We start from the raw sequence: 26,697 nt of genomic DNA, 5'->3' as shown, positions 1-26,697 counted from the left end.
CAAAATGTTTGCATACACATCTGTTTCATATAAAAGTATTTTATTATTAATAGAGTATATGTGGTGAGATTTTGATGATTTAGTCAACATTAGTGTTTAGGAGAGTAATTTGACCTTTTATAAAACGTGATTTCATTTATTTTAGTTGCGTAGCCCTGACTAGTATGAAAGTTTATGTCTGACCTTACACATGCAACAAAACAGAACAAAACTAAACTAAACAGTTTGCTCCATCCAGCTCCATCTCCACGTTGAAAGGCACACTCAGCAGCTGTCAGGATTTCACTCTCAAACACTCTTGGGGTTGTTCTGAAAAACACACTATCGCTTGAAGAAAGGTGTCACTTTGATAAAACCATAGTTCAAACATACTGGCTCATCTCCCCTTCCTCTCTGCTCCCCTCTTACTCCAAGGGGTTGTGGAAAACAGCTGGCAACTCCAGATCTGGTTCTCTCAGAGGTTTCTTCCTGTGAAAAGTAAAAGGCAATTTTCTGTTTTTTATTTACAATGCTGCATTATATGGTATTGATCTTACAATCTGAACCGTAATGAGAGGATTTAGGTTATGCTTTGACACTATATCAATAAAACTGAGTTGAATCTGCTTATTAATGTTGAAGATTAGAAGTTTAAATATCGGTTCCTTGGAGCCACCATTAGATTAGAAACAGTTCTGTAGCTTTTACAATATCTTAATATGTGCTACTAGAACATAAAATAAATGTGAAAAATGTTGGAAATAAGCAGGGTATGAATTTGGTAATTAAGAAATTAGCATGTTCCACAAGCCATTTACTTGTCACATTGGGCAAATGTACCTTTTGGTTTGTTCTTTGTCATTTTCACTGAATTATATGTGTATTGATTGTTAATATGTTATGATAAATAATTTTGCAAGGAGATAGCATATGCAGCTATCTCTCAATCTATCCATACATATATTTATTGTATTGTATATTTACAGCTTCTCCCTGTCATACTGAACTTACTACTGTTCGGAGGTTCATTCATTTTTCAAAATATCTGTGGCACTTGTAATCAGCAGATCCAAGAAGACCATGTGATGCAATGAAAACCTTAGGGAAAAGCAGTAGTTGGGATTGTTCTGCTAAAAACCAAGTATGTTTTTCAAATCCATCTCCTCTTAGTAGTCTTTAAAATGAAAGGCTCAGCATAAACTATCCTCCGTTTCCTCGAGACAAACCCTTTAAATCTGTAATTTCATCATTCTGCTCACTCCAGTTTAAATAATGATCTCAGGCATTTAAACACTCAGAAAGTCAGCAAGTGTGCAGAAAGAGTGAAATATGAATGGCTACATGCTGCTGCAGTATGATTACAAATCAATAAACCACCAACAGCGTGTACTAAAAGAATATAGTTTTATTAAGCACTGTAGCTAAGTTGCCTTCAAATACACCACATCACAATCCATCAACATTCAATCAAACCCAACAGCAGTTCATCCTTTTACAATTGATGAATTAGGAGGAAACTCTAATCAACTCACATAGAAGGTAACCTATTTAGCTCTTGCGAGGGGGAGGCGGGGGATACCCCATTTCTCTGATCACTGATGAAAGATGAAAAGCTTCAGGACAATGAAGTGGAAATGTTAAATGCTGATTCTGGAGGAGATTCTGGTAGTAAGAGTGTAAAAACAACACTAAAGGGAATCTCTGAACTGATGACTGGTGGAGGTCTTAATTGGAAGGAAGTACATGGGGCTTTTCAGCTACAGGAGGGGAGGGGTGGGGGGGTTTCATCAAAGCTATTTCGCATATTTTCAGATATTCAACTTAGCAGAACAGCAACAGAGAACAATATTGTATGAATACACTATTTCAAAGTGGCTAGATAATTCCTTGCTTTTAATTATATTCAACAGAGGTCAATACCACAAAAAGAAATAAATCAAGGTCAGAACAAATCTGTTATTAACAGTTAACACCTTTTATGGGCTTTCACTGGTATTAGCCATTTCTTTAATTTGCAAATAGGCATGGTACTAGGAAGGCTGGAAGTAAAAGGACAGCATGCATAATAACTACACAGCTTGTAAACTGTGAACCATGCAGAAGATTTCTGTTGTAGCGGTACCGGTACAGCTCTGCGCTTGATTCAAGAAACAGTCTGAGAAGGTGTTTTTTTTCTCACTTTAGAGCAGTTTCTTGAAAACTTACAGCTAAATGACTGAATCTGCATGGAGCTCACCTGAGCTGAGCTGAACTCAAAGTGGTGACCAAAGCCGAAGATTTTCTTTCTCTCTTATGGTTTTCATCAAGCAGTTACTGTGACAACACAAAATTCATAATCATATATGAGAGTACTCGGCACCAAGTACAGGAAGAATATCAACCTATAAGAACTAAAATAGTTCCAGATCAAGCTTCTTAAAGCTTACATATTCTAATGAAAAGGTAAAGTATCATCCTTATAGACATGTAGAAGTCTTGGTGACAAGGGACTGAAGAGCTCCTTTAACTAGCAGTGTCATGTTTCTTCTGATTACTGAGAGGGATCTCAATTACGTCTTGATGAAAATGTACATTAACAGTATGCTTTCCAAACTTCCAGATATTCCTAACACTGTTCCATCTTTCATCCTTCACCCTCTCTAGAAAAATAGGCTTACTCTTCTTTTTGTAAGACAGCGGCCTCCAGACCTTCATCTGTACAACAGCCGCTGTCTACATTTAGTGCATTTAAGTGAGGATTAGTATTGCACATCTTGGGTTCACTGCTAAAGGCACTTTCAGGCTGGATGCTAGCCCCGTGTTCCTCTTTATCGCCGTTCAGTTGCTCTGGCTCTCTGTCCGCCACACCGTTCTCTGTGGCTGAGCCGTCACACGGTGCGGGGGAAGATTTCGTCTCCTCTGGTTTGGACTTCTTTCTGTCTTTCACTGCTTCGTGTCCAGATGTCTGAGCCGGCTTATGTGCAGGCTTGTTCTGGTAAAAAAGACAGGCAAAAAAAAAAAAAAGAGATGTATTAACTGTGACTGCAAGCATTCTTAAAATGATGTGCAACATGGACAATATGCAAATATGTGCTGGAGTGCATAAAAAGGCCGGGGAGGCAGTTGAGATGCAGCAACTGACAAGAGTAGTTTGTTGAGAACAACTGCTCCCTCAACACCAAAAAAAAACGAGGAGGTGGTCAAAAAGCTGACCCTGCCCTTCTCCACCTTCTACCATTCCACTATTGAGACGGTGGTATGCTGGCTGTACAACAGCTGACCAAAAAAAAGCAAAGACTGTTGGATGCCCTTTACCCTCCCTGGATGACACTGCCATCTTTTGTTGCCTTTCCAGGACCAGGAAAATCATCAGTGACCACCTCCATCCCGGACACCACCTGCTCAGCCTGCTGTCATCATCAGAACAAACAGAATAAAAATCAGGACACTCAACTGCCACATGAGCCACTGATGCCCCCTAGCTTCTAGTCCATATGTGCAATATCACTTGCAATATCCGACATGTGCAATATACGCTGCCTGGCCAAAAAAAAAAAAAAGGACTACCGTTTCAATAAGCTTCTGCAATATGCCCGTGCCATCAGTAAAGAAAAAATCCATTGATGGAATAACCTGATCATTCAGTATATTCAGGTAGTCAGCTGACCTCATTCTTTGGGCAACATAATGTTGCTGAAACTAGACCTGAGCAACTGCAGCAACCCCAGATCATAGCACTGCCCCCACAGGCTTGTACAGTAGGCACTAGACATGATGGATGGATCACTTCATCTGCCTCTCTTCTTACCCTGATGCCCCCCCATCACTCTGGAACAGGGTAAATCTGGACTCACCAGACCACATGACCTTCCTCCATTGCTCCAGAGTCCAATCTTTATGCTCCCTAGAAAATTGAAGCCTTTTTCTCCGGTTAGCCTCACTGATTAGTGGTTTTCTTAAGGCTACACAGCTGTTCAGTCCCAATCCCTTGAGTTCCCTTCACATTGTGCGTGTGGAAATGCTCTTACTTTCACTATTAAACATAGCCCTGAGTTCTACTGTTATTTTTCTTCAATCTGATTTGACCAAACTTTTAAGTGATCACTGGTCACGCTCAATCATATGACCATGGGATGTGTCTTTAGACATGGTTGTTTAAGAAATGAGAAGCTACTCATTGCATCAGTTGAGGTTAAATAACTTGTTGTCAGCTGAAAGATAATCACCCAGGCAGTACTTATCTGAAAGGAGGCTTGTACCTATTTGCTTAGTTAAATCCAGGTGGCAGTGTATTTACCTTAATATCTCATACTGATTACTTGTCATAGTCTGCTCTGTATGTGACTTAAGTGTTTCCCTTTCATCTTTCTTACTTTCTCATCTCACTTTCTCATTTATTGAAGTGTTTTTATTCTTCTTTTATAGTGCAGTAAACCTTCAGCTGTAGCCATCATTAGTTTAGTGTATAGGTGACTGCACAATAACAATAAAGATTTATCTTTACCTCTATCTATCTTATCTTGGTTAGGAGTTAATTATCACCCTGTTGTTTTACTAACTCCTGTCAGGAGTTAGTAAAACAACAGCACAGAGATCTACAGAGAGACTCCCACTCATCCCATGCTGAAAGCTCACACAATGGTTGTGTGATCTGTTGTTGCACTGTGATTAAACAGTGAAAAGAGCATCAGCTGTATTTTGATGTTTGTGGAGCACATTCCAGTGTATACAGCAACTGAGATGATTATTCCTAAAACAGTGATGCTAGAGGCTGATTGTGCATATTGCCATTGCCATGTGTGTTCTGTTTGCCTCATGACATGAAGACAGGTGGAAGCGAGTCAAATTTTGGAACAAGCTGTGAAGTCTCACTCACTCACGCACTGAAAGCATACGTTGTTATTACGTTGTTCTAGAGACAAAGCTCAGATTACAACTCTGACAACTCTAACTCAAATGCTGCACTGTCTGCAGCAGTGAAACAATTATCTCTGGTAATAAAGACAGATTTAAGCCCTATTCGTACGGGATTAGTTTAACTTGGGGATGTCATGTAATTTAGAAATAACACTCCAATGTCTGCGTTGTGTGTGACAGATAAGCAAAGGACAAGTAAACTCTGTGTTTCACTCAAACTTACAAGCGCTATCCCCTGTTATCCCTCTACCTTCGCTCTAGTTACTTTACAGATTTGGTTTAATAATAAAAAATATATTTTAATAACTAAATCATGATGTGATGAGACTGTATTGATCCCAGAGGACAATTTACAAACTTCGTACAATGTATGTACAAATTTGTTCCTCTGATGGTTATGAGCTTGATATTTCTCTATGAAAGGGTCTGCACAGCGTCTTCTTGCCTATACACACAAATGGCTGTCCAAACTTTGGATTTATAACATAACCTTTAGAATTCTTAAGTGAAAAGAGCCAGAAAATGGTCTTATATCAAACAAAACTCATAAGAGGGTCTCTTACAAATGAACAGACATCACCTAAAGTTTCCCCCCCTCATTTCATCATTTCTAATAGCGGTTGTGTTTTTTTTCTGAATAAATAAGGCAAAACACTGCTTACACAAGACAGCAATAGAGTCCCTGCTGAGAAGATGATCCCTAATGAGACCCAGGACATGCATTGTGTGTTCTCTCTCCCAAGATAATGCGGTCAAATGTGGTCCCAGACTGCCTCCAATTGTCACACATGTGCTATAAACTGGCCACTTGTGATGGGATTACTCAGATAACCCAGTCTGAACAGGGCCTGAGATTCAATCACAAGGGGTCACTCAACATGCATGCAGAGCCAATTTGTGTGGTATGATCAGGGCCTTAGATGTTCCACATGCAAAGTTGCAGTGTGACATGACGAATTAAGAACTTGCGATGTGTGTACAGATTTATTCAGGAATCACTGTCATGTGATCAACCTGTTAAACTGAACCTTTATGTTATTCAGGCATGGGTGCTTGCACATAAATGTTTTAATGGTTTGATTGCAGTAGAGGTAGTAGTGGGTCTGCTGAAGAACAGCAGCAAGTTGAAAACTATTGACATGAGGTCGCAACTCTAATGTTCATCAGCATTTGTTTTAAACTCTACTTTTAAATCCTTAATTGGCACTCGGGGCGGTTAGAAAACAGCTGACTACAGGAGATAAAAGGCCCATGGCCGCATACGCCCAGAGGATCCAGGGACACTTCACGTCCAACAATCCACGGAGTATGTGGAGGGGCATAAAGTGCATCACAGACTATAACACCAGAGATGCACAATGCCCCAGTAACCCCTCTTTACCCGACGCCCTGAATAGATTCTACGCCTGCTTTGAGGATCCAGACACCCCCCTCAGCATTAGATTCACCCCACCACCAGGAGAAGAGCCCCTCAGTGTGACCCCAGCAGAAGTGAGGAGGACCCTCCAGAGGATTAATCCACGCAAAGCTGCAGGTCCCGGTAACATCCCTGGGCGGGTGCTGAGGGGCTGCGCACACCAGCTCACCGAGGTGCTGACAGACATCTTCAACACCTCCCTCCAACAGGCGGCGGTCCCCACGAGCCTGAAGACCACCACGATCATCCCAATTCTCAAAACGTCCACAGTGACAAGCCTGAATGACTATCGGCTGGTAGCCCTCACCCTGAAGTGCTTCGAGACTGGTCATGGCCCATCAAGGACTGCATCGACGTCACTGTGGACTCGCACCAGTACGCATACAGGAAGAACCGATCCACAGAGGATGCCATATCTTCTGTGGTCCTCACCCACTTAGAGAGCAAGGACTCTTATGTCCGCCTGCTCTTCGTGGATTTCACATCAGCCTTCAACACCATCATACCACAGACCCTGGTACATAAACTGACAACACTCGGACTGAGCTCCACACTCTGCAACTGGGTCCAGGACAGACAGGCCGCAGTCTGTGAGGATCCACGATGTCTCCTCCTCCCCCATCACCCTCAGCACAGGCTCCCCCCAGGGCTGTGTGCTGAGTCCCCTCTGCTACTTAAGTGACCAGATCAATACTACAGAAGTTTGATTGACTTGATGCTATACTAAGAATTGAAAAATGTTACTTTATTTTCAAAAGTATGAATTTGAGGCAAACATATATATTCTTCTTCATTCTTCTTGGCTTTTTGCCTCTGTACATTCATAATTAGTCACACACCGGTGGCTATATTAACAGAACAGCACACTGAAAATGTACCATCTCACTGTGTGTGTAGTCAACTGTAAGACGTATTGATTGTCTTCACTGTACAGCACTTCCATGTTAATAATGACTCATCATTGCCTTACAAGGTACGCTGTCTGGCTCTTGAAGACTCGGCAGTTGTACCGTCCCCCTCGGCCAAACGTCCTAATAACAGGAGTAGAAATCACACCTCTTGGACGACTGCAGAAAACAGAGATAATTCCACTTTAGGTGCGTTTCAGTCGTATGTGCAGTTTTTTAATTTTTACATAAAAAGCACGAGGTGAACATATCTTGGTGTACTTCCAGAAGATTCAGAGGAAAGGGTTGTTTGGATGGCAAATGTTTTACCAATGTTTACATTATTAATTTTTAAATGCAGTATCGGAGTATAGAAAAGTGTAATAAGATTTTAACAGAATTAAATTTTATGATACACTTGTATGAAAACCCAATTAATATTTACAATCAATTGTAACCGATACAAATGAGATCCTATTGCTTGGTCCTTACCCTCTGTTTGGTCCACCAACAGACACCACCTGGACAGGGAAGCCTCCTCTGCCTCGGATGTGTCGTGTACCAGCCCACTGACCCACCACAGTGCCAGCAATCTCAAGCTTCCCTCCTGGCGTTGACATTCCTTGAAGTCCTTACAGAAAGAGTGAGAAAGCACACAGAATGTTTGATAATCAATGGAAGTGGAGAACGTTTCACAAGGTACAGTAGTGTTCATGTGGTGGTTTGGTTTAAGAGGAGGTGTCAGAAACTATTTCCAACAGACGTAAGACAAAATACAAAACTGGGTGGTCTGTTTTCATAGCTGCACTCACCGGGTACCCCCCTGCTTCTTCCTGTGGGATGCATCATTGGTGGTGGAGGGTAGAAGGAACAAGTAGGGGAGTAGAAAGGCACCCCGTGAGGAGGTGGTGGCGGCAGTGGTGGAAACATAGAAGGATGAGGTGGTCGGGTGAAGTTGAGACCTTCCAGGATACTCTGACGCATCTTCTCCACCTTGGTAGCCAGCTCAGCCTGAACAAAGCAATCACAGCAACAATTACTGACTGTAATACTTGAATACCTACAAATGTGTGTATATTACTTTTTCAGTATTGTCCCAACATTAAAGGTCTTTTCAGTTAAGTCAGTGCAGTTATCAGCAGCTACAAAATCAATCAGACTATTGCCAGTGTTTAAGTGTCATCCCATAACGGACTGCTCCAACAGCTCAGCTGCTGGGCTCCACTGAGGCCGTGATGGACAAGAAAACATTCAAACGCACTAACAAAGTTGTTTGGTTAAATAATTGTAGACCGAACCCATTATTTACTTAGCTGATTTCTGTTAAAATCCAACTACTACTCTAACGGTGATCCATGAGCTCTGAGACAACAGGAGATTAGCTAATGATACCACAGACCTGAGGGAAGAGTCTTAACTCAAGATGAAAACCTACAGTGGCATGTTCCACTACTATGATAAATACCCTGTTTCCACCTTATATTAACTTGTATTGTGTGTGACTATCTAGATGGACCAGAGGGAAAAGCATGCTAATGCAGGCATAAATATACAGAGAACATTCTAATGGTGGATGATCCAGACCACATCTGGAGGATCTTGGATCTCAGCTGGATGCACGTGCAGTTTAATGGTCAGCCGACTGCATTCCATTTCATAGTCAGGTTGAATGAAACAGAGGCTGCGGATACAGATCAGCATGCAAGTTATATACACGAAATTACATTAAAAAAAGTAAGTATGTACCTAAAAGTACATAAGTGGAAAATAGTGGTCAATCATAAAATCTGACCAACAGTCCAGTTTGTTTGTTAATGATTATTCTTCGGCTCAACCAGTAGATTAATGAACTACCTGTTTGAACACTACTGTGAGAGCAGTAAAGACGTATGTGGCAAGGTTTTAAACAGACTCTTAAAGTGCCATCCTGGCACATTCTTCTAGAATTTAGAAAAAGTGGGCTTGTCTTCTTGTAGAATAGACAAGTCAGTGGTCTTAAATGTGTTTGGTTAGCACTTAACCTAAAACCTGAACCCTAAACTTATGGAGACTGAAAATGAGTTTATTGATATCTTTACTGCAGATATGAAGTCGAGAGGAAATCTGTCCAACAAAAAAAAAAGGATTACAGCTGTCACAGATGAGAGGAAAACGTTTTAGACTTTTTTCCCAAAAAACAGCTGCTGGAAATTAAAGTCTAATCCAAGTCCTATATTTAGGCAAATACTGTAGCTTGTTTTGCAAACTTTTTTGTACGATGTGACAACTGATATGAATATTGGATTTGTGTAACAGCTGATGGCGTAAAGGTGCGAGTATCTATTTCTATTTGACAAACGCACCAACTTTATACAACATATGTGTTTGTGTGGTGTCTTCCCATAAACACTGATGCCTATTTAACAGTCTCAGTGGAAACTCATTTGGTTATTTACACTATTACTGTTGGGTATTTCTATCAAAGGCATATGTTAACAAAACCGTATTATGGCTACACTTTATTTCATCTGCTACATAACTGGGAGAAATGCTGCATTTCATTTTTTGTAGCTATAGAGTTCATCCTGATGGAAATCCCAAATGCAGTTAGAAAAACAACCAATGCAGTTAGGTAACGTATGTTCAAAGTGAGCATGATGCAGAAATACTCCATGTTCCGATAAAAGGATTTATCCTTGAAGAACTAGTTCTGAACGACCATTACCCAGCCCTTGGTGTTTTGCTGACTTGTGGGTGGAGTGGATGAAGCTACCTGACCATCACAGAGGTCGATGAGCTGGGCCTTCTCCCTGTTGGCCCTGATGAGTTTACTCTGAAGCAGCTTGCCGTCAAAGTACATCCACGGACAGCAGTGCTCCCAGGGAATAGGCTGTCCACATGCATCGTTGGCAAACAGAGCCATGTCCACTCCGCTCATGAACAGAGCAGCCAGCTGGACTCCACGTGGGTCCAGGTTGTCTATCTGTAGAAAAGAAACATCCAGACTTAAAAAAAATGTTGAAACAAAAAGAAATCAAAAAGAAGCCTCGAACAGTCTCACTTAGTATTCAGTCAATGAAGTGCAAGGCAAGCACAGAGCAAGCATAAGCAGTCTATTCACTCCCGCCTGCTAAAACAAGCGGTGGACAATCTAATCCAGCCAAGCTAGAGAGCTAGCAGACACAATCTAGATGTTCTGACACAGAGCGACAGAGCTACACACAAAGACCACAAGGAGCAAAGCGCACGACTTGTGTGGATGGTTTACATTAACAAGGCCCAAATGAGAACGAACTACGACTCGGCATGAGGGGTCGGGCTGATAAACCATCCACACGTGACATGAGAACCCCTCAAAGCTCTACAAATACATGTCTTAGAGCAAAGCTACAGCTTTAACAACATGCTGGAACAAAACAGTGTTTTGTTGAGCAAGTTGTTTATACTGCAGAATATGAGGAGTGTCCAGAGAAACGGGAGAGGTCAAAGGAATTAATTATGTGCAAAGCAAGTCAGTCCTTCTTTGACAAGATATTCCTGAAGATCTGCACATTTCCCAGACACTCCTCATATATTAAACACTACAAAATCACCTTCAGTTCCTGCAGCTGGTCAGGCTCATAAAGTTTAGGAGAAAGTGCTTGGGCTAGGAAAGCGTCAAGTTCATTACGACGCAAAATTCTTACTCCTGGCCAATGTAACATAAACCTGAAGCAAAACACAGAAGGTTAACAGTGTTACAAAAATGAGGAACTGATCAACACCGTCTTCATGAATCCTGACTAACGTCTCGACAGTTAAATCTAAACACTGTGGGATGCAGGATTCTGCTCACCGAAGCACACAACACAGCACCAAGAGCGGCGTGGGGACGTTGGCAGGGTTGAGTATGGCCGGAGTGTCGGAGCGCATGCAGGCAAGGAACGCTCTCATCCTGCGGTTCTTGTCCTCAACAGCCTTCCCCAACCACAGCTTCTTCAGATTAGGACAAGTCCACTCCCTGAAGGGCAGAGCCTCCACCAGCTCTGGAGTGTGAGGAGACTTGCCTTTGTAGGTTGCCCACTCCTTGACCATGACGTGTGTGTCTGTAGGAGAAAAAAGGATTAAAATGAACATATATGAGTGCACATGTAGACTCTATTGATGAAATGTCTGGTTCAGTTTGCTACCTCTGGGACTATTTCCAGCAAGGGTGTCAAACTCATTTTAGTTTAGGGGCCACATGTAGCCTAATTTCATCTCAAGCGGGCCGGACCACAAACATAATGGCATAGTAACCTAAAACTAACGACAAGTCTAGATTTTTCCCTAGTAGATAATGAAAATGTTTACATTTAATGAACCATCCTTTTACAAAACCTGTTATGAACAATCTGGTATCTTTAAAGAAAAATATGTGCAATTTCGGCACATTGCTGCCATCTGATGTTCAGTTCTGGAACTCTACGTTGCGTTATGTCCACAACTCTTAATGGACAGTTCAGGAATAGATGCCAAGTTTAATGAAAAATTGCAGTTAATGTCTTCTGTTTGATCTTTGCACTTTGCAAAGTCATCCCATGGGTCAGACTGGACCCTCTTGCGGGATGGTTTTGGCCCGCGGGCTGTATATTTGACACCCCTGATCTACAGCATGTAAAGATCCGTATGTATATTATGATACATAACTTGGGTGTACAAGTGAAAGATCTAGCAGTGACAAAAACATAGCAGCTTCCCACTTCTATCTGGCATGGAGAGTAGGCAGCCAGCAGCTCCTATTAAGTGCTAACTACCATTCACTTCCTTATTTCAGCTCATGATAAAACAAAATACAACTCTGCTGATGTCTCAGTCCCTCTTAGTAGTCCCTACCTCAACGGTTGTAGTCATTTGAAAATAACCACATACATATTTTAAGTCCCAGATACATACTATGTTCCAAATTATTTTGCATTCTTGTAGTTGAATAAATTCATATATGCAGAAATAGGTACTGGGGACATCAAATGTAAGTTTATTTTGGTAATGACAAAAGCTACAGTAAACCTTCTGTTGACTACCTGCAAAGGCTTTGATTTGATTAGGACCTATTACCCTATTCCAGTGGTTCTCAACCTTTTTTGGTTCCTGAACCCTGTGCATATTTTTGATCGACCCTGAGGAAGCCCCACCTGATCTGGGGGGTGGCGGTGCAATTTGATAGAAACAGCAGAAACTGCATTTTAAATTGCATTATGGCATTTATTCACTCTTTGAGGCAAATATGAGCTTTCAGTTGTGTCTCAGTCACATTTGAATAATATAATGCTATTTCTATAAATGTCATAGGATCTTTTTTTAAAAGATATTTTATTTTCACGGACCCCTTGCAATTACACCACGGACCACTAGGGGTCCGCGGACCCCCGGTTGAGAATCTATTACCCTATTCTACTGACATAGAGACACATTTCTGCTCATTTGATTCTGCTCGCTTTCTTCATCTGCTTCTTTTGGGATTTTTGACAGTTTTGGCGCTAAAGGGCGTATTACTGCCCTCTTCAGGGTAAAATTATTGACTATGACCACACTTCAGTTTCTGCTTGCTTTCCACAGCATAACTGCTGCTTTGATCACTTCCTGATTTCCAGCGAGGTAGGCTGAGGTCATACAGTATGTGAGTGCATTAATCGCATGTTGAAAGACATCATGGCGTTAAAAACATTTGTGTTAAAGCATTATTAACGTATTATTTTGGTTTTTACATTACAAAAACTGTGTATAGGTTTCACTTATTGAACTTATTTGTTCGCAATATGATTTAAAAACATATTTACACTGCAGACATTGTTGGTTGCTGCAGGGACGCTCCTATGGACATGACATGTATTCCTAAGAGAATATATCATCTTTAGATCAACAGTGATAGAATTAATTTCCTAAACATGAGATACTTCAGCACAGGGTGTGATACAGTGACGTAAATTAGCTTTCTCACTGTAATTGGACTCACATTCAGGGAGGCAGTTCTTCCTCATTGAGAATCTCTCAGCCTTCTTCCTGGCTTCTGCCAGGCTGAAGAGAACTCCGTAAACATACTGACGGATAGGTCGAAACAGCTGCACTGCTGAAGGCAGGTCTTTGTTGGCCTCATCTTCAATGGTGACTGAGAGCTTAATCTCTCCCTGCAAAGACACATTGTCACCTCAGTGTTTCACAATGACACTAAACAACCACAGCCACCTAACACTGCATCCGCCAGTTTGGTGTCTGTGTAAGCCTAACATCATTAATGTGAATGCTTGTGTTTTCCATGATCAAAGCTACAGGCAGTGTCAGCGCAAACATAAGCAGAATGAGTCTAGACAACCTTGGTAAGAACATGGTAGATGTAGGGGTACATGAGGCCCTTCTTGTGTCTGTGCTCGGCCACCCGCAGGACTTCTGGGGCCACAGCAGGGAGAGGTGGGATGGTGATGTCCATGTGGTTCCTCGTGGTCATGGACAGCAAGGAGGGGATCTGTGCGTTCAAGCTGTGGACACCTCCAGCCTGTGACCCCGGGCTTGTAGCGGAGATACCACAGAGCTCAGGCTAAGGAAAGAAGGTAGTATAGTTTCACTTTAGCTCAAAGACAGTATTTAAATCCAGAGAACCAATGTGTTGTACTCCTCATGCTTAACTCACTTTTGATTGGTCCTCCAGATCTCCCTCTGGTGTGTTGTCAGAGTGTCCATTTTTCTCCCATGCTTCCTTAAGGTCGCTAACATGACTAAAAAGGAATCAAAAGATAGTGTTTACTGCTGGACCTAATGCAGCAAGTCCACCACTGTCTGCAGTCAGTTTTAAAGGAGCAATGTTATATGTTGCTGGAATCTAAATTAAAATTAGCATTTATATTTCAAAAGCCATAATTTCTTCATTTTAATATATGAATTGTTGTATTTGTATCTGTTGCAATTGAGGTCTGTAATTCAAAAGGGCAGGTCTTGTCAGAAAATCTGCTGATATTTTGTATTGTTTTTATGCATAAATGCCACAATTCTGAATGGCACTTAAAACTTTTACAAACTGTATCTGTGAGTATTGCTCACTGACTGGTTTTTCATTGTTTTTTTTACAGGGCACACTTGTATCATAATTTTGTTCTTGTGATTCTTGATGTATTTTCTGTCTTCCACACCCATCATCAACTCTGTGTTCAGATGTCTGCTGAGCAACTTGTTAGGTCTTGCTCAAACCCATTATCGACACGTGAGTTAAGCAATCCGCGACTGCACAGCTTTAAGTATGCGTGTTCACACCTTGCATTAAAACGTGCCACGTGCATCTCAAGCTACCACGTGAGCCTGCAGTTTCATGTTCTGCATGCACCGTAGATTATTGTGAAAATTGTGATTACTGTGTAAACAGTGGGAGGTAATGAGCTATTAGGTATGTCTTGCTCAACAAAAGGACAGATATTAAGTTATTATTTATATATTTATGTATTCCCGCCCTGATGTTAGTTACTTTAGAAGTGCACAAAGCTCAGATTATAACTTGAAGGCTTCCATTTGCACAGTCACTGTTGTGCTGTTTGCACTACTTTGAGCATCAACATGATCACATCGCTTTAACCATATGCTGATGGGTTGTTTTTTTTATGAGGGAATTACACACTGCCTTCACTTAATCGATGTAAACGAGAACAAATGAACAAATGAAATGACTATTAGTTTAGTTAACAGCTATACGGACAAAATATCTTAAAAGGCTCTCACCACTAATGAAGAGACATCACTTTCCTAGCTTCTGCCTTTTCAGACGATTATTTATAAAAGCAGTTGTGATTTTTTTTCTTAATGAATGAGTAAAAATGTTGCCTAGGCAAGAGGACATCAGTTAAGCATGTGGCCAGGATGTATATGTGTTCACAGTACTGACAGATGGTGGACCCAGACAACCTACAAATAGCAATTTCCCTTGTGGATGAATAAAGTTTATCTAAGTCTAAGTCTAAGATCAGACCTCAAACAGATCCTAAATGTGTAATCGGTGTGATCACAGCTGTACTTTAATCTAGCCAGTTGTGATCTCGAAACACATGTTAATACCAGGTCTGCAAACTCTGATTCACTGACTGGTGGAAACTTCGGTTGTTAGTTCCAGCATTACTGCAATTATCAGTTTGTTTGTCCCCAAAGATGCATCAGCCAAAACACTGCTCTCAGGTAAATTTAACAACTGAACATAAATGTTTTTCCATTTATGTAAATGATAAGTGATAAGTAACCATATGTATGATAAGTGCTGTAATTCAGAGAGGTAATTCAGAAGGAACAGGAAATGACAGAACAAAACTAAGGAGCAAGTATGTGCAACGCACACCCATCTGCTGATAAACTACATATTAACTCTAACTGGTGATTACAACTAGGCTGTTGCTTTCATGAGGCAGGTTACATGAACTAAAGCAAGTTAACAGATTAGTCCCCAGTAGGCTCCTCAATCATTTTTTTGATGTCTTGCAGAAGCTGCCAGCTGTGGGACACTGATCGCGACAGCCTGATGATCTCTAACAGTGTGAGAACAGCCAGGAGCCTCTCAATGAATGGGCCCAGTAACAGAGAGAAAGTGTTGTGCAGAACTCACTTGGCTGTTGTGCCTAAGCTCTCGTCATTCTCCGAGGAGGAGGATGTGGAGGAGGCATTGAAGAAAGCGGCCTCTGTGTGGTTGGGGCTGCTGTCCCGGCCTGGGTTGATGGGAGTGGACCTCTCATACAGCGGTGTGTGCCTCCCCTCGTGAGGAATGTTGCTGAAGCTGTTTTGCTCCACAGAGTCCACAGGCAAACTGCTCTCTACCAGATTCTCTGGGTACGAGTGCTGGACCTGGAGACAGTGTAGGAAACACAAGCATGCTGTTGTCTAGAAAGCTGAAACACCTGCACTATTTCACTGTGGGATTCACTGTACTCCAGTCTTACCCCAGGTTTTAAAGGCAGTGGAACTTGTGGAATGTCAGGCAGGTTTGGAGATGGCACTGCAGCAGGCACTCCCATGTATTTTGGTCTGACTGTGAAACAGGCACAAATTATTTCAAGTATTTGCACAGTTATGCATTTTTTGTTCTTTGGGCTTTGTGCTTCATTAATTTCAATCTGAAATAAAATGGCTACTTCCCATCAGTGCCAAGTCTCAGCTTTAATTTGGGCATGTTTACATTGAGAAATACCTATGTGGGAGACGTAGCCCTTTTAACACTTAGAGCCCAAAGTTTAAGGGTTCAAAAGTATTTGGACAGATACACGTGACACCAGACAAAATCATCTATAATCATTTTATATTATACGTAATATTTTAATATAAAATCTTTGCATTCAGTGAAGTCTAAAGTCTTGTGCCCATAGCTGCACAGACCCCAAACTCTAGCCTCACTGAAAACACAAAAACTTGGAAACTCAACCTTCACAACTTCATGTAAGGGCAGATGTTCTTCAAATTTAGACTCCTTTGTGCAGATGTTGTGAGACTTTCCAGTCTGATTCCACAAGACACAGTGCTCCTGATAAATCTAATATTTAGCTTTGTAAGGTGAGACAGACACCCACCTAACTGTGGAGGGTAGTGAGGAGGTTTGCTGGCTGCTGAGTAGTACTCCACTGCCTTCTTGAAGCGGATGACTTTATCATCAGTGCAAGACTGAAAGAAAAATGTAAAAGGGGTACACAATGAAGAGGCAGATAGGAAGTCAGCAGTTGCTCTACAGAGTAGGGATGTCCCAAACAAGTTGTTTTTGTCCAGACAGAGAAAACCTGTTTTCTCTACTACAAATATGGGCTGTTCGTCTAATGTCATAAACTCTATGACTCTTCTTTGATTTTGTTTGGCAGCTTTGACGCTAGCTGAATGCCTTAAAACAGAAGAGGAAAAATACCTTTTGGCACTACAACTACATTGTATTGGGTTTTAGCAGCCCTAAAATAAAGAACTACAAAAGATCGGCCTTCTTTGAAGCCCGATACCGATCTGATCATTTCAAAATAAAAAATAAAAAAAATGCATGGATTGGCTCTAATACTGATTATCCTTACTACAGAGGGAGAAAAAACACTTTCAGTACAGTCAATACAACCTATCTTATAGATATTCTATTGAACGTTTCCTTAATTTATCAAAAATGAGTCATGTGACACATGCAGACATAATTCCATGATAGCTAAATGATTAGCTTTCAAAAACAGTGGATTCATGACCAGTTATGCTTCCAAAGACCATAATCTGTCCACTAAATGTAATTTCCAAACACAAAATGCAATTTTTTCATTGAAAAGTCCATGTAAATATTGCATGCAGTTTAGGAAGAACAATTCACAAATGAGAACAGGGAAGTTAATCTGGTCTAATCCATGATTCAACACCCCTCATGCTTAGGCTACACGATCAGATGTTGGTTTTAAGCAAGGTTTGTTTGAGAAAATAGGAGAAACTATTGTGGTTTTCATACCTGCGACTGCTTGAAGATGTCCTTAGCAATGGTCTCCAGGTCAGTGATGTCTGGGATGGTGCGGACATAGTCGGCCACAGCCTTGATTACAACGTCGCAGGGAGGGAGCACGAGCTGGTGGGCACGAACCTGAGAGGGATTAGATGTGGTAAATTCACACAAAACTGAGATAAATGTCTTCACTGCTAAAGAAGGAGGCTGACACTTAGGATTGTGTGTGACAAATCATTAATTCAACTGAATTTTAGTTATATAGCGTCATTAACAATAATACAAAACCCAGCCTGAAACCCCCAGAGGAAGCATGAATGTGACCCCGTGTCAAATCATTTCCAAAGTCTGTATATTGCCATCTTATGAACAGAGGATTCCTGACGACTCATGCTTTCATTTTTTTTAGAATCTTCAATTATTGCAGCCATCTCTTCTCAGGTCCCATTGAAAAAGCTGATGCATCACAGCATTTCACTAAAATACAGAATTTAGTTTAAAGCCCTACTGTTGGCCGACAAGTCTTGGTGGCCTCCAAAATGCATCAAACTATCTTTCATCATGTTGCAGTTCTTTTCCTCTCAGGTCATCGAGTGGATGCTACCTGTTCCCAGAGTGCAAACTAACTATTGAGAAGGAGCATTTTGTGAAAACAAACCTCTAACATAAACAACACCTAAACCATCTTTAAATCATTCACGTTCTAATATCTTCAAGGTTTATATTCCTAGACTTTTTCTTATTTATATATTTAATACATTATTTCAAGCACTTGAATTGACTTGGTACATGAAATTTGGTGCACATATTTTATAATAACAAACCCTGGTTAAAACAGATCATCCAATCACATCTGAGATGACAGGATCAACCTTTTTCATTAATTTGTCCAGGATGTAGGGATACGTTTTGATAGTCAGTTCCACTATGGATAGGTTTCCAATTCGCATAAATATATGGAGTTGATCAGTCTTGCAGCCAACAAATACCCTGTTGGACCCATGTAATTGCTCTCGGTTTAGTCTCTTTTGACTGTCTCATGCAAAACTGATGAGATAAGATGAGACTTTATTGATCCCCACAGGGAAATTTAGGTGTAACAGCGGTAAAACATACAAGTTAAACCCATGATAATTTAGGAATGCTGTAAATCAACATGGGAGACAGACTATAAAGTCAGCGGAACAACTGCAAAATGCAATATTAGTTAGAGAAATGTGAACGCCTCTATCAAAAGATCTACCTGGCCAACATCTTAAGATGTCAGATTCAAAATCAGATCAGATCAACAGCCTTGTCGCTGTGAGCCTGTTTCTGTTTTGATCTACATTATGTGACACTTCCCAGACCACTGCATAGTAGTCTGCATAACATGGGGGAAAGGGGGAAATCTGTTAGCCCCCAGTACTCCAGCAGTTTGTCCTCAAGAAGTTCGAAAGTTGTATAGCTAGCTGTGTGAACCCGAAAACTGCTCTTTTCCACTCTGTGGAATAAAATCTCCATCAGTTTGTTAGTCCTGCAACATGTTCCTGACTCACTAAGTCCTACAGCTTTGGTAGTGCAGTTTCTGGGATGTAGTGATGGTAGGGAAGCTCATATTTGAGCTCCTGTACATCTTCTGAGAAGATGACAGAATCCACTATTACCTCCAACTGATGAGTAGTGTACTTAGTAAGAGCTTATGTTATTTAAATGACAGTGGTCTGTCTTTGGATGTTTGTTGTTGCTTCTACAGAGTTTGCCTCGAAGTTGGTTATTGCCGTTTCCCACTGCTAGCATCAAACTCCTTAAACTCACTGTATTTTTCTTAGATGTTTTGTTAAATTGCTTGTATTAACAAACTAATATTTCAGTCTCTCTGGACAGTTAAGCAGAGCATAGTCTGTAGTCTGCTTTACTTTTGTCATCATTGACTAAAAAAAATCTTAAAATATTTCCAAACTGCCAGCTTTACTACGTAGCTGTGCAGCTAACAAGAGGGTAACATTTTGTAGATGTAAAGTGTATCAGGAGGGGGGTGCATCAGTTGTATTAGCGCTGTATGAGCGCAAACGCATGAGTACAAGCTTGGATCGTTACCCAAAAATTGTCATGGATATTTGTGCATCCCAAAAAGAAATTCATTTCCTCAGCTGTGGTGGCCTAAGATTAATAGATGAAAGACAAATGAGCAGCTTCATGAGTACAGAGTAGAGCTTTCTTTCCTTTAAAATATGAATATAAAGGATTCCACACAACATAAGAAGTTCTTCAGATCATTAACATCAGTTACTGTATCGTGTTTGAACAAATTCCTGGAGTCCATGCAGCCCAACTCTACTCTGTTGCTTTTACTAAAACAACAGGCGCACCAACCAAATACTCTATTTACTATTCTGAAGTTCATGGACATTTTTGGAGATTCAACTTTTCACTTACTTTTATTTTTGATCCTGCACTTGTGGACTGTTTTTTTATTTTCATTTGCACTTCAAGGGTGCCATTAAGTGCGCTGCTGTTCCAAATACAGAATGACTAACCCAGTCTGTACATCAGAATCAAACTTGTCAAGTGTGAACTACCAAGTACACAAGTCCTAAGTTCACACCACTACAGCAGTCAGATGATGAGTATGAGTACGTCACTGTTACTCTTCTGTCCATGGCTGCAAAACTAACCCTAACGATTTGATTGGCTTGGCAGATCTTCGCCAGGGCACAATCAGTTCCCAATGGAGCGACTCTTTCCCCTACAAAAATGTTGTGAAGAGAGAAAGTTAGAGCTTAACATTAATGGAGGCAAAGAAAAACATCAGCACCAGCAGAAACCAGCATGTCATTTGGAAGCAGAAGGTACGAGTGTGTGGGTAGCCGAGTCTCCGTGGCACATGTGAACCAGATGGCTTAATGTTTAATCACAGCTAGTCATTTGAAAACAGCTGAACCTTTTTACACACTGTGCCCTGAAACTGTCTGCCACTGTTGCCGTGCAACTGTCGCATTCAACAGCGCGTGAATACGCTATTTCTGTTGCGCTGTGTTGCACTGACAATTAAACTCTAGCAGTTGGTGCGTCGGCTCTCGTCATTCTCTTTGTTTACATGTATGAAAACACAAAACCACAGGGTTGCTGCATTTAGCCATCAATTATCACACTTTGACAACCCATGCTCAATCCAACTTTAAAGCACATGGAAGATATGTGCAACATGACCATCGACATTCTCCTCACCAAAACACAGTAGAATACAAGCAAGTTTAACTCTAGTCTCCGCAGTCAGTGTGCAAGCTTGGCAGAAACACCCATTTTATTTACATACCAAATCTATTTTGTCAGTCACCTGAGAATAAGCTCCTACATGACCACAGCTTTTCTGATCAGGTGATTTCATTAAAGACATTTCTGAAAATGTGTCGTGCTTGTGGCTCTTCTCATAAATATCCTGGTTATAAGGCTTATCCCAGGAAATTATGTTTACATGGAACGCAGAGAAATCCAGTTCTGCACATCCCTGTATGCAAAATCAGTATCCTGGTTACTGTGTTCTGTAGGCAGGTATGAGAAGTTTGCAAACAAAAGCTGTTAATCCAACACACCTGAAAGCATCGACTTAAATTTATCTCTCTGTGGCGACTGAAAATGAACCTAGTCTGGCTTATAGTGGGATATCAGCATTACATATCGTTATAGATTCTCCACATTACTGCCACTAACATATCCAGGTATTGCAAATAAACTGGTGGTAGGAACCAAAGCCATGGACGGCGTAGTGTAGTAAATGTTTTGGGGAACACTGTGAATGCGACACATTTCAATCAACTGTATCAGACGCTCCTCTTGGTTGTTGTCTCATTCACACCCCCTCAAAGCTGAGATTCATTCAGCTTGGCCGATTGTGCATCACCAAAAGGGAAATTCCCTTTTCATTGCTACACCTCACTGAACATGAACATGAACCACTCCGTGGTCACTTCAGTTGTTAGTTGTTACATTGTGATGTCACATACGTCAGTGCACCAATCAGAATTTCGCACCAAAAAGTAATGACAGCTCTGATGACACAGTCCTGTTGAAGCTGCTTTTAAAAAATCTTAAAAAGACTGAAATTAACAAATAAATAACACGTTAATGCAAAATCCTTTTAACTATGTTAGTTTTTTTAAACACCCAATTCATGCAATTCGGTTATTATGGTCGTGGCTTGCCTTGTAGCTTTAGAAATCAAGAAGCAGTCAAATGAGCAGAAAATACTGTGGAAAGCAAGAGGTGTGTCAAGTGCGGTCGGTCGTAATAATTTTACCCTGTGGAGTAAACTACTAAAAAGCCAAAAAAGCCCAAAAGTAGAAAGCAAGCCAAAGTTCAGCTTCAAAGCCCTGCCAGAAATATCTCCCTATAAGAATAAAGCAGCTGGGTTGTAGATAAGAGTAATGAAAACTTTTTAAAAATATTCCTTCCAGGTATATTTGGAACAAATTTTTGAAAGGTTTAAATAATTTAAAAAAAAATAATAATAATAATCTATTGACAACCCTAATTTAAACACATGAGGAGCTTATACTTGCAATAATGCAACTTGACAGTGTCATAAAATGTTATTTTCTGCTCCAGCACCACAGGAGACATTTTACTGTTTCACAGACTGGGTAGTAACTGACCTTTAGGAACACAATCTGTGGAGTTTAGACACATTTTAATTAATCTAGGACGCACACTGCGACAGAATCATTCAAGCACAAAATCTGAGCATCATTCATTGTCAATACACGGCAGCTTGTTTCATTTACTTTGCATCACCAGCCCAATGATCATAAAGAAATCATCTTTAAATCTTTACCTTCAAAGATGCTAATGGATGCTCTGGGCCGAGTAAGCTCCAGTAAAAGGCAGCCAAGTCTTCATCAGGCAGTATGTGGTTCCCTGTGAAAAACAGCACGTGTTAGTCAGCCTCGCCCGAGCCATCACACTCGCTCTTGTTGCGCGCAGTAACTTTGACACCGACCTAAAAGTGACGCAAAAATGACAAAACGGTTCGGGTTGAGATCGAGCTGCCGTGCTACTTCGTGCATCAGGTACTGGCTGGTGGTGAGGCTTTTGCCGTTGCGGCTCAGTTTGAGGGCGTGGGAGCTGAAGTAGTACGGGATGTTGCTCAGAGCGTAGTCCGAGTCGTAGGCCACCAGGCCGTGGAAGCCGCTCTCCCTGCATAAGGCTATCACTTCCAGGTGGTGGTCCTCGATGCTCTGGACGACCTGAAGAGTGACAAAGACAAGAATTAGGCTTTAGGACGTTAATGCTTCAGAATAAACCTCTTACACAGACACGGTGGATTGAGTAAAAGCTACAGAAATGGGATTAAAAACAAGGTTTTGTTTGAACAGCTCTTAGTGAGCAAGTCCTACTCACCCGACTAGACACTAAAATTAAAAAGGAAGAACATGATATATATTTTAAAAAGCTATCCAGACTGTGTGTGCACATAAAACAGAATAATTATATTATTATATGAGTACTTATTTCTGTGCTCTCAAAATAATAGTAACTGCTGAACTAAATGATAGATCATGATCACATTTTTACTCGAGATGCAGTGCTCCGTCTCCTGATACCTCCAGTCAGGCATCAGCTGATCCTCAGTCCCAATTTTGATCCCAAATTTTAAATCCATATTCTACTCTGCCTGGAAATCATTGGGATTGTGTTAAGTGAGGAAACCTAAATAGTCAATATTAGTAACATAGTTGTTTTTCACCCTTGAGCAATGGTGCAGATTAGAAGTGAATGATTTCCTGCACTTTGCTGTGCTCCTGTATACATTACCAGTCAAAAGTTTGGACACACCTTATCATTCTGCTACCCCAGGTAACAGGTAAGCTTGGTCAAGAGTGAAATTGGGGAGTCTGATGCCTTCTTATGTAGTGGACACCATCAGCTGTGTTGTGCAGAGGTAGGTTTGGTCCTCTACAGTGAAGAGCCCTGTTTAGCTGCTGTCTAATCCATATTATGGTATGAGCCACTAAGTAAACAGAATTGATAGTCCATCCTTAGTTTAAGACATGAAGGTCAGTCAGTCCAGAAAATTTTCAAGAACTTTGACTGTAACCTCACACGCGCTTGTGAAAACCATCAAACGCTGTGAAGAAAGTGGCTCTCGTGAGTAAACAATAACCAAAAGTTATCCTCTGCTGCAGAGGATATCTTATCTTTGTTGCCAACCTCAGAAACCACAAAATACCAGCACCTCAGATTAGAGCAAAACTTCAAGTGACAGACACATCTCAGCATCAGCTCCAGAGGAGACTGCATGAATCAGGCCTTCGTGGTGGAACTGCTGCAAAGAAGCCACTCCTGGAGCAGAGCAGTGGAAATCTGTACTTGAGTCCGATGATATTTTTGATTCTACAAGCTATGTGAGCTACATGTGTGGCTCCCACAGCGAAGCATGAAGGAATGTGATGGTGTGGGAGAGCTCTGCTCGTGACACTGGTGGCGATTTATTCACAATTCAAGGCACACTTGACCAGCGTGGCTACCGCAGGATTCTGCAGCAGCATTCCATCCCATCTGGTGCTAGCTTAGTGGGACCATCATTTGTTTTCAGCAGGACAATGACCCCAAACACACCTCCAGGCTGTGTATGTATAGAAGGACTATTTGAACTAAAGGAGAGTGATGGAGTGCTGCCTCAGATGACCTGGACTCCGCTATCACCAGTAGAGATGGTTTGGAATGAGGTGGAACGCAGGGTGAAGGCAAAGCGAAAGGCAACACCGCTGGGAATTCTTTCAAGACCGTTTCAAGACCGTTGCAAAACCAGTCAGGTTACTATCCTTGCAAAGCTGATTGAGAGACTGCCGAGGGTGTGCAAAGCTGTCAGAGAAGAATTATCTACAATGTTAAATAATAAAAATAAAGAATAATCCAAACTTTTCAACATTTCATTTTCTAGTTATACTGTTTCTTTATCCAGAGGGGTTTTTATTTGATTTATTACTACATCAGGGATTCAGCTGTTTTGCTCTGCAGGGACCTGTCCAACCTGGCCCCTTCCTAATGATCAGACCCATGTACAGTGTTGATCACTATCATTCATACTCTCTGAGCTCAGTGTGAGGAAGGAGGACACTGATCCCACTCAGAGGCACTGATTAACTTGTCTGTGTGTGGGAATATCAAGGCTAAAGTTGGTGAAATGGTGGGCAGCTAGCAGGCTAACAGAGCCAGCTAATGACCACAGTGGCTCCGCTCAACAGGCACTACCAGGCCGAGTTTACTGCACTCACCCCGACACGAAACCTGAGGAGAGCCAGTCGGATGCAGTGGGCCATGCACACCGGGGGCAGGAACCAGACCTTGGGCGGCGGGGTGCCCTTGTTCTGGACGTGGCTTACGATCTGCTGAGCGGTCTGCCTCTCGTTCACCTGCCGCTTGACCCACTCGTGAAGACGGCCTTTCTCCAGGGCGCCATTGAAACACACCAGGAGTTCAATGTTGCCGTTGAAGCAGGCCTTGGAGAGGGCTGCCAGGTAGCCCAGCATGTGGTTCCACTGGCCACCGCTCACCCAGTCGGTGTAGAAGCCTCCGTAGAGCCGGTGGAGGCAGTTCTCGGCGTCCACCAGCAGCCTCAGGGGACTCTGAGGGGGTCTTTGCCGGCCACCTCCAACCAAACTGCCCCGGGCTAACCGCTGGAGCTCCACCGGCACCACGGCGCTCGGGCAGTGCTTTTCAACGTACTCTTGGAAGCCTTGAACGCCCATGTTGAGGTCCTGTTAGAGAAGATGCAAACTTAAAAATGACTGTGGGGGGAAAAAAGCCAAATATCAGATGAGAGTAAACTGGAGGGTTGCAGTGCACCTCTCCCCCTGACAGTGACTGACAACCGGTTAGAAGCTGTGCGTATTGCCGGAGTTGGAGTAATTTTGAAAAAATAGTAAAGCTGCTATTTAGACATGGTCAGATTTGAGTCGGTTGTTTTTTTTTTGTCATGGCTTCTAGCTGCCATGTGTCAGCTTCACGGAGCCATGTCTGCGGTAGGGAGCCTGTCCGGAGTGAGAGGGAGCGAGAGGTGGCCACGTGACGACGTGACGACGTGACGCAGAGGAACACGAGGGGAGCAAGAGCGTTCCCCGCCCCCTGCTTCCTGACGTTCATTACAACGTCACAGACAGAGGTCTCGTTCTCCAGACAGAGATGTTTGCCAAAGAAGCAACAGTGGAAAATGTTGACTTCATGCAACCGCAGGCAATACGAGAAATTTCATTTTTATTACTAAACATCGCACAGGCATAGAACGTATACAAACACACTACATAAAACAAATACAACTCTGTTTTGTATCATCATAACAAGTCAAATTGTCTTAGAGAGACGACTGGAGTTGTGTGTATCTGACCTGCAGAGCTGTATACTACTCATCTGTGGTCCTGGTATGATCAGCATGCTCAGTCTTCATGGCCTGCTGCAGTTATCCACTCCTACATGAATGCATCATTCTCCAACCTGCCTGTGATATGTCTTGTAGAATAGAATATAATGCCTTTATTGTCACTATACACTGTACAATGAGATTAAAAGCCAACTCCAATAACAGTGCAAAGACAGTGTGAAAAATAAACAATACAGTATAAACATAGATAATATACAGTGAAGATAAATATAAGTAAACGTAAAGTAGTAGTACATAAAAAAGGGAGGTAAGGTGCACAGTGTTAAATATATGTTATTGTACATTATGGTAAGAAATATTGCACATTATATTACTGCACATTATGGTAGAATTTCACATTATGATAAGAGGTATTGCACAGTGTTTTTCTGTAATGACTGGGGAGAGTCTGGGGGATGGGGTGGTTGGACTGTGAAATCAGTGCATGTGAGAGTTCAGGGTGGTTATTGCTCTAATATATTGCTCTTATATTAAATCATTATATCAGCTGACTCACTTGTAATAGATTTACTATTGTCACAAACGGTTTTAAAGCTCTGTGCTCTTCTTTACTCATAAAACTATTATGTCAGTTTGACCAGCAGAGGCTTCAGGTATTTTTGGAGGAAAAAGGCATGACACTGAGATATATTCCATGGCAATATTTTGCCACTTATTAACTCTAATGAGACCCATAAAACACCAA

At 41.6% G+C, this 26,697-nt stretch overlaps 1 protein-coding gene across 1 annotated transcript; it reads right to left on the bottom strand.

Annotated features, from left to right (window-relative positions):
• Positions 1-1,357: 1,357 nt before the first annotated feature.
• LOC311487490 (constitutive coactivator of PPAR-gamma-like protein 1 homolog) lies at positions 1,358-25,595 on the bottom strand. The gene is made up of 17 exons (XM_084543786.1): positions 24,850-25,595; positions 22,572-22,818; positions 22,407-22,489; positions 17,603-17,731; positions 16,707-16,797; positions 16,083-16,171; positions 15,752-15,987; positions 13,805-13,889; positions 13,490-13,711; positions 13,133-13,304; positions 10,994-11,243; positions 10,752-10,866; positions 9,932-10,141; positions 7,992-8,190; positions 7,672-7,810; positions 7,263-7,359; positions 1,358-2,950 (listed from the first exon to the last, which is right to left on the bottom strand). Exons 1-17 carry the CDS (start codon positions 25,321-25,323, stop codon positions 2,633-2,635), a joined length of 3,156 nt encoding a protein of 1,051 aa, XP_084399912.1. The 5' UTR covers positions 25,324-25,595; the 3' UTR covers positions 1,358-2,632.
• Positions 25,596-26,697: the final 1,102 nt, after the last annotated feature.

This window comes from Chelon labrosus (assembly GCF_963514085.1).
Source record: "Chelon labrosus genome assembly, chromosome: 4".
NCBI classification, from domain to species: domain Eukaryota; kingdom Metazoa; phylum Chordata; class Actinopteri; order Mugiliformes; family Mugilidae; genus Chelon; species Chelon labrosus.
Note: the sequence above shows the minus strand (reverse complement) of the source record. Positions and strands in the feature narration are given on the sequence as shown.